Source organism: Macaca nemestrina, chromosome 5, assembly GCF_043159975.1.
Source record: "Macaca nemestrina isolate mMacNem1 chromosome 5, mMacNem.hap1, whole genome shotgun sequence".
In the NCBI taxonomy this organism is placed as follows: Eukaryota; Metazoa; Chordata; class Mammalia; order Primates; family Cercopithecidae; genus Macaca; species Macaca nemestrina.
In genome coordinates, this window is record NC_092129.1 from 37066779 (window position 1) to 37076040 (window position 9262).

Here is a 9262-nt window from a genome sequence, read left to right on the forward strand (position 1 = left end):
ATCAGTAATAAAAAGTCTCTCCCAACATAGAAAGTACAAGACTTGGGGCTTCACTGATGATTTCCCATGTAACTGTCTTCCAACGTGATGTTCAGATAAGAGTCTACATTCCCTCTTGAATCTAGTGGGCTTGTGACCACAGCGAAAGACTAAGTCATAAAAGGCTATACAGTTTCCACCTGGCCTCTTGGTTCCCTCTTGGGACCTGCCACTATGCTGTGACGAAGTCAAGCAGCCACACAGAGAGGCTATGATCCTACCACAGCACCAGGCAAGGTCCCTGCCCAGAGCCAACATCAACTGCCAGCCATAACTTCAAGGAAACAAGGCTTCATATTCTTCCAACCACCCACCTTGGAGTTGTCCCCACCAAATTTCGGACTTGTGAGCAAAAGAAATTTGTCATTGTGTTAAGCTACTCTGTATGGAGATGGTTTGTTACACAAGAATAGACAGCCAAAACAATGCGCAAGGCCCCCAATACTGTACCCATTTCCTGGCACAGAATAGAACTGGCCTAAAAAGAAATGGGACTTGCCTCTCTGCCTTTCATGAATTTTCATTACTTGGGTTGATTCTTTATTAACATTAGACTTTCTCTCCGAGTCCCAGATTAGGCTGTCTATGAGATATAACCCAGCTGAAATTGTGCGTGTGTGTGCACGCACACTATATGATGGTTGAATTGCTGCCAGTATTTAGTAATTAGAAGATTTTTATATAAACACACACACACACACACACACAGAGAGAGAGAGAGAGAAAGAGAGAGAGAAAGAGTAGAGAGAATCTAAATTTTTGTCTTCTCTCAAAAAAAAGAACAAACAGAAGATCTGGCAATACTGGATTTACATTCCCTTTTAACAGTAATTCGCTCACAAAACCCCCGGTTCCCTCGGTGCCATCTCCTCTCAGTTGCATTACATCCTGCCTGTTCCATTCAAGCTCTCATCACTCTTTTCTTTTTCACATTTTTTAATTTGTATCAATGTATGGGTTACAAGTACAGATTCTTTACACACGGAGATTGCATAGTGGTGAAGTCAGGGCTTTTAGTGTATCCATAACTCAAATACCATACATTGTACCAAATAGTAATTTCTATTCCTCCACACCTTCCCACTCCTTCACGCTTTTGAGTATTGTCTATCATTCCACACTCCACATCCTTGTGTACACATTATTTATCTCCCACTTATAAGCAAGAACATGCATCTAGTTTGTTTCACTTAAGATAATGGCTCCCAGTCACTCTTAGATTTATTTCCTTACATCTATAGACATTTGGGCTTGTGACCTCTATTAAGACAATGATTCTCTACCTGATCGATAAAAATTTACACTTACATAGTTCTCAAGGAGTTAACACCCTTTTGAAAAGAAGAGTTTAATATACTTAGAAAATAAAAGTCAGAATAATTTTTAAAAACTAAAGTTTTAGTTTAAAATTAAATTTAAAAGGATAAAATAAAATATATGCAAAAAAGCCACATGATGAGGTGACTAGGATAGCAACTTACGTTATTATCATACACCCTGGTGTAATTGTCCAACTCTTAGTGGCTGTTGTGCATATATTGATGCCCCAGAAGCCAGTGTTTTTTGTGTCATTTTTCTATATAAATGTTGTTCTCACCAGGAGCAAAATTGCATAAAACATAAAGTCTACGGTAGAATCAAATATGCTACATTTCAGAATCCTATTTATGGCCAGGCACGGTGGCTCACGCCTGTAATCCCAGCACTTTGCGAGGCCGAGGCGGGTGGATCACCTGAGGTCAAGAGCTTGAGACCAGCCTGGCCAACATGGTGAAACCCCGTCTCTACTAAAATACAAAAATTAGCCTGGCGTGGTGGCGGGCGCCTGTAATCCCAGCTACTTGGGTGGCTGAGGCACAAGAATTGCTTGAACCTGGGAGGTGGAGGTTGCAGTGAGCCGAGATCGCACCACTGCACTCCAGACCGGGTGTGCGACAGAGCGAGACTCCGTCCCAAAAAAAAAAAAAAAAAAAAAAAAAAAAAGAGAATCCTATTCACTTTTTGGTATAGTTGCTGAAAATACCCTTCTCACACTAGTGTATGAAGAATCTTAAATAGTTTCTAGAGAGGAGATTGAATTTCGAGCATTGGAGAATGGAATCATTCTGCCTGAATAATAAAACTGAAATTGATACATTTATTTCATTTATAGTATTTGGTGTATTTCATCTTATTAAACAGATTTTAAGTAAACTGTCTTTCCATTCAATCGAATAGCATAATTTTAATGCATTTTATATGTCCTAAAATGAGTAGAATGTTTAGGGAAATGGAATGGTAAAATATGTCAGCCAAATAAGAAAATGATCATCCTTTACGTGTAAAAATAATTTTATTTCCTTCGTAATAAAAATGGAGGTGAAATCCTATTCATTGCTCATTAAATGTATTGAGAATGCAGCCAGTCATAATTTATCTCATAGTGATGTGTATTCACTAATTACTTTAAGAAAATATCTATGTTTGAAAATCAGTCTAAAGAGTACTTAACTAAGTCCTATGCAATCTTTATGAAGAACCACCAACAGGATGAAAACACTGAGTTTAACCAAGTTTATCTTTGTGCTGGGCCTATTATGGCACGTAGAATCAGAATTCTACTCGCGGCCTTTCATTTGACATACAGTTGGGTGGGCTTTCTAGAAATGCTACTCTTTGGGGGAAAATAATACGGAGTTAACATTCAAAATGTGTCCCATTGTATAATATTAGTATAGTAAGAGTTACGCTCCCTTTTGTAGAATATGCAAGGAGAGTTAAGGGGCATACTATACTCCTCACCCTAAACAAACAGTCAAAAATTTTTTTTTAAGAAAACGTTAAATAGGTATTTATATAAGGTATTGTCTACTTTATATCACAGGAGAGTAAGTCATTCCCCTAGTGAGGCCTGCGTTTGTGGTCAAATACTTGGTTCATAAAGTTAATGTCTGAGATGCTGCAGGAGGAGAATATTTATACATCAGTGACTTCAGCAGAATGCAATCCTCATAAAACTTTATTTTATTGGAGTTGTAAAGTTACTTATTTGGGGAAAGAAACGATTAATTTATGAAAAAATAGACAATAGAGTGGTTTTGAACTTTTTATTTTTGTCACTTTATTTCCTGCCAGAGTTAACAGCTCAGTGCCAGAATCAGGGTTCAAATTTGATGGCATATCTCAGTCGAAAAGGTGTGGAAATCTAACCGAGAACTTGGGGATAAAATCACTAGGAAGTGCACTCTAAATCCACCGAGAGCACTGATTTAAATACTATCACAAAGCCTTAATGCAATGCCAGAACAATTCGGAGTTTTCATCTGGATCAAGAGACTTTTAGCAAAGGCCAATATGTTCGGATGAATTTTTACGAGTAAAAAACCGTGTACATTCACCGTCATCCAAACATTGGTCACGATCAAACAAGGATGTCCAGTAAACCTAACCACCTAATCATTCTGGTCATCTCACAATCTCCTTCTTCCTTTTTTTTTTTTTTCCCTATTTAGTAAGGCACCCATGAACAGGCAAGGTGGTTACTTAGACTCCTTCAAAGCAATCAGCAGCGGTCAAATTGACTTTGTTGGTTATTAAAGTAAGCCAAAGTTTTGCCACTTCATAGGATATTTTGCCTGGGGACCTTCGATTTCGGTCTCTAAATGTGGCTTCCTGAACGCTCTCGGAATAGCAAAGTCCCTAAGCGATTCTTAGGGACCCTTCATTCTTCTGGAGAATGGCGTAGCTGACATAGCTGACATCAGCCCCGCGCCTGGGGGCTCCAAAATAGCCACGATTTGTAAAGTTCTGAGATTTCTACTCCTAGATAGCAAGTCCGCGAAGTGCTAAAGCGCTCTGTCCCCTCCCTCCTCTGAGAGCTGTCTCGTTAGGTTCCCAAAGCCAAAGCCTAGGTCCTTCTCCCTTCCCATCAGGGATGAAGGGGGGTGTGTTGCAAGTGTGTAGGCTGGGGGGCGGGGGGCTCTATTAAGTGGGGCGCTGGGGACAGGAAAGTGTTCAAAGAAGGAAACCTGCCTGGGGTCACCCGGGCTCGGCTTCTCTACCGCGCGCCTTTTGGGGTCCGGGAGCGCAGGCGCTGCCCGCGGAGGTGAGAGTGAGCGTGTCTAGGGGCGCGGGGCTGCGCCGGGTGAGAGGGAGCTGCGGTCCCGGGGACGCCCCGCACCTGCGCCCTCGCTGGGGTCCGGACGGGACCCGGCTCGGCCGGGGGAGCTCCGGGAGGAGACGCGCTTACCTGGAGGTAGGGCCGCCCGTGGGCCACCCCGCCCACGACGATGTCGGCGGACGCCATGGCCCCGGTGGGCGAGAAACCGAAGCCCACGTAGCCTGCAGTGCGCACCTGGAGGCGGAAGGCGATCTGGCTGCCCCTCTGGCTCCAGTCCAGCCAGTACTTGCCCTCCGAGTCCAGGAGGGTCCGGTGCGGGTAGGTCCGGCCCGAGACCCCCGCCGCCACCCGGGGGAGCAACCCCCACAGCAGGAGCAGCGGCCAGCAACACATCCTCGGGCGCCTCCTGCCCGCTGGTACCGGCCTCCAGCTGCTGGGGAGTGAGGAGCAGAACGAGGAGCGGCGGCGGCGAGCGGGAGCCCAGGGACCGCCCCTCGGGCCGGCCGCGCGCCCGCCCGGGAGGGGCAGGACCCGCTCTCCCCGCCCCGGGCGGCCTGCAGGGCGCGCCCCGTCCGGTCCCGTCCCGTCCCGTCGGGTCCCCGCCCTGCCAACTCTCACCCTGCCCGGCCGCCCGGCCCTTCCAGCGGATCCACCTGCCTCCCCCAACCCCTGACTTGGTCCCCGAAGTCGGGGTTCGGTGGGAAGGAAAGCGAAGGGCTTACCGGAAAGAAAGGGAGGAGGAGGCAGACGCTGACAGAGGAGAAAAGGGGGCCAGAGGCAGAAGGAAAAGGAGGAGGGCGAGAGAATCCTAGAGCGGGAAGAGCGTGGGCTCTGCGGGACGTGGGCGAGAAGTTCCCGGGGAAAGAATGGACATTGACGACAGAGAGCAAGTTTAGCCTGGAGGGGAGGAATGGAGTGAGCAAAGTGGGTAGTCTGGGGTGCGATGGACACAAAGCCCCGTCCAGGGTAACCTTCACGTTTCTGTATCCGTTGCTGTCGACTTTCCAGAGCCTTTGTTCCCAGTGACGTCCCTGCTTCCATGGAGGGACACAGTTCACCTTCCCCCACCCCGCTTCCAGCATTTCTTTCACCCTCCCACCCTGCGGGGCCCCAGAGCTTGCTCCTTACAGCAGGAGTTGGAGCCCTGATGCTTGCCTTCACCTAGATTTTGTTTGGTTTGGTTTGGCGTTGATGGGACAAAGTCAGCCAAACTACTTTGCCATCAGCAGAGAAGGTAAGGGGTGAATCGTCATTTGAGAGTTATATTTTAATTTAACATTCTCTTTTCTTGCTATTCCAAGTTCTGACCATAACCATGTTTATCAAAATATGTTTTGTTTTGGTTTGCCTCTACCTTTGACCACTCCTGTCAATGCTAAATACAATATGGCCACTAAACTTTACCTTGCTTATTTATTCCTTTATTTATAATCTGCCAAGTTTCCAAAAAAGTTCGAAAGTTTGTATCTATAAAAATACAAACAATGCAAAATAGAAAAACAAATAAGAGAGAATATCAGATGAGAAATATGGGTAAGAAGAGCAGGCGCCACACTAGCCACCTCCACTCCTCATTCACTCTCCTCACCTCGTATTTCAGCCTATTTTTCCCCCTACTTATCTTTTCCCAAAACTTTTCCAAAGTTACCGTCTTGCATCTAATCTATATTCTTCTAAAGATACAGGAATATTTAACCATGTCTGGAAGGTGACCTGTAGGTGGATCTGCTTACCAAAGTGCTCAGGGACTTGCCTGGGAAGGGACTTTTCCCAAGGAGTGATTGGATTAAGGTCCGCAGGGCTGGCCAATGGCAATAGGCCAGCATCAGAGAAGAGTGATGTTGGAACCTCAAAATAAAATGAGAAATAAAAGAGCCTGCAAAGCCTTACAAGAACTGGGCATGGAGACTGTGAAATATAAGTAGCTGGTGCCTCACCTCCACCAGGACCCACTGGGCAACTGTCAAGGGCAGTAACAGCCATACAACAATGTAAGGGTGGCAACCTTAGAATTGGGTTTCTACAAGCACCGCACCAGGGACTTGGCTTCAGCTATGAAGAAAGGAAGGAGGATATGGAGAGAAAGAGGAACAAAATAGGGGGAACGCAGTCCCAGAGGAGTGGCTCATGGCACCAAGTGGGACACACTCACTATCCTCTCACTATCCTGGGCAGGGATTTCGGGAAAGTTAAATTACTGCAGCGTGATTAAAGGCAAACTTTCTGTTTTGTGACTCTACTTTTATTCCTAGCTTAGAGGAACCTGGAACAAGCACATTGCTACATCTGCTTCCTAGGGTTCATTATATAAACCCCAAAATCACATCTATTAGGACATTTTGTCTGCTTATTAAAACAAAAAGAGGTCATGCCTTCCAGAATTCTTCCCCCATGAACTGTTTTAGCTTTGCCTTCCATCACTTCCATCTCACTCACCCACTGGCCTCTAAACCACATGAAAACTCCCTCTGGAATCCTCAATGGACAGCCGTGCCATTTTGCATCACTGTGCCTATTAGGATTGCTTGCTCTGCAGGGTTTGTCACTTCTCCCCTCCTTCCTTTGAAGTATGTTCTTGTCCTCCTTCTCACACTTCACTGTAAGATAGCATCCTATCTGTGGATACTATCCACAGTAGTCCCTATGGAATGTTCTGCCAGACCTCTTATGGCACCCCTGACACTTCAGTGTACTTTTCATCTATAAAACAATGTACTTGTTTTCCTCCAGTAGCCTCTTTAGGTCAGGAACCACATCTGGTTTCTCATTGCCTAGAATGTGGACATCATGCTACAGGTGCTTAATGAATACTTGTAGGAAGAGTGAACAGATTCATGCCCAGATCCTCCTGTAAGCATCCTCGTAACAAAGTTGTTCTGTGGGGGAAAGCTTGGCCCCAGATGTAATTGAGTGTTCTGCTCTGCATTGGTATTGAGGGAAAAAGAGAAAAGACCACACATGAATATACAAAAGAGAAAGTTTTAAATTGTTTTCATTTATTATTTTCATTGAGTGTGAAGTTATTGTCTTTTGTTGTAACTGGCATTACATCCGAAACACCCTGAGCACTCAAGAAACATTAAAACTAATATAACCATTTTGAGATGAAGTCAACAAACAGAACATTAGCATAATTCATACTCAAAACATCCACTCTGCTTTGGCTTGAATCACCCCAGTAATTTGAGACAGAATAGAAAATTTTATCTATGTGTGCTTTGTACACTGCTTGAGTTCTCTGGATTAAAACCAACTCTACACTTCAGTTGCATAGAGGACTCAGTTTTCTGACTCTGGAAATCAATTACTGCATTGCTGCTTGTCTTAAATTTGTAAAGAAGGCAGGAAGAAAGCATAGGTCTGTTAAAAACTTAGGGAATATGGCAAAGAGGAGAATGAAATTAATGGTAAGGGTTTCAAAATTAGTTTTTAAAACTATTGTTTTTGTGAAAACTGAAACTTGCTGGTTATTTAAAGAAAAAAGCCAGGAAATGCCGAAAAGTGTGAATAACAAACTTAAAAATTCACCTGAAATTCCACCATCCAAAAATAACCCTTGTATGCATTCCAGGAACATCATTCCAGAACCCAGTTCCGTTAAAAGATTGGAGGAGCAGTCTGTTGGGCAAGCATTTGCAGAGAAACAGGTGAATTAGTTTTGTAAGACTCTGCTTGAAATAAACAGAGCGACATTAAACATATTAGTTACAAGCACATTTTTTAGGCTTCTTCTCTCCACATATATCCTTTGGATACATGAATAGACAAAAGAAATCAAACAGACAAAACTAGCTATTCAGTGAGGTCTTACTTAACTTCAGAACATTCAACCAAATTAGTCATTCCTAAAATGAATCATTTTCTCACACTTTTCAATCAAGGATTTGAAATGTTATATTTATTTTAAGTCCTCACTTTGATACCTAGCTTAATATCTGCCAGTGTGACTGCCCCCATGCTGAGTTTCCTTACCTCCAAACCCTCTGTTGCTAAGGTTTATTTATGTTTCTACATTAGTCAACTGCAAGGGGTTGGGGGAAGGAGTGAGGAAAAAGAGAAAACCCAAGGGACAATTATAAGCCAATGCAGTGTCCCTATATGAGCTAGGATGGTCTAAAATAAGTGTTTCTTCTTGAGAGTATCATAATTTTCCTGTCTACTTGTACCTAAGGTTCAACAATAATACTAAATATTTATAAAGTTCATGTCTTCTAGGGAGCTCAAAGAAAAATATTTATGTAAGTGATCTCAGCAGTTCTCCAAAATAGGGAAGCTGAAGCATTTTCTCACATTAGTCTATAAACTAAGTCACTTGTGTGGCTAGGTGACTGGTTCAAGTTCATACTGTGAGTCAGTGGCAGAAAAGCCAAAAATAGAACAACGGTGTTTTGAGTTTTTTTTAATTACATACTTTCTCCAGCTCTCACCTCATCTCCAATAAAAAAAAAATTAAAGCTATTAGGTAGTCATCATGACATTCTTTCAGCAGGGATGATATTTTTTACATGAGCAAGATGCTATGATCTACTATTAGCTCAATGTTATATATTCATTTTAATAACAGATGATACTGATGATAGGCATGTGGATGGAGAAGGTGAGGATATAGTGCATTTACTCATATTATCAGGAAATTGTGACTTGCTTAACTGAATTCTTGAGGTTTCTTTGAAATTGAGTGCCAGTTGGCACTGAAAATCGCTCTTAGGTTCTTCCTTATGCAAATCACAGCAAGCAAACCACTTTCTCTGTACAAATCCTACACTTTAGTATTATCTATAAACTATGCTTTCAAATAAAACTTTAACTAAAAATAGTCTGTGAAAAAAAGGAATGTTCTTTTTTTTATCACTAGTGATCATCTGTTATAATTTCCCTTTATAGGGAACCATAATGTGTATAAAAAATGTGGTAGGGAAGAAATAGATTTACTAAATACTCAGTCTATATTAATGTAAAGCCATGTTTAAAACGTTGTTTAGGGGATGTATTAGAGTAATGGATGCTGAAATTGTACTCATCAGAGTGGTCTGTGGCACAAAACAAATATCAGTGCCCTCACACTTGGGCAAATCTCACTTATAAAAGGGCAAGCCAACCGAAGCTGCCAGTGATTATAGTAAC

General features: G+C 43.0%; 1 protein-coding gene across 1 annotated transcript in view; it reads right to left on the reverse strand.

Moving 5' to 3' along the window:
• LOC105465619 (monooxygenase DBH like 1) overlaps positions 1-4598 on the reverse strand; it is a 103682-nt gene extending 99084 nt beyond the window's left edge. Inside the window, exon 1 of the mRNA XM_011714147.2 lies at positions 4268-4598. Within this exon, the coding sequence (XP_011712449.2) occupies positions 4268-4531 (264 nt within the window). The 5' untranslated portion in view covers positions 4532-4598. The remainder of the gene's footprint in view (positions 1-4267) is intronic.
• Positions 4599-9262: the final 4664 nt, after the last annotated feature.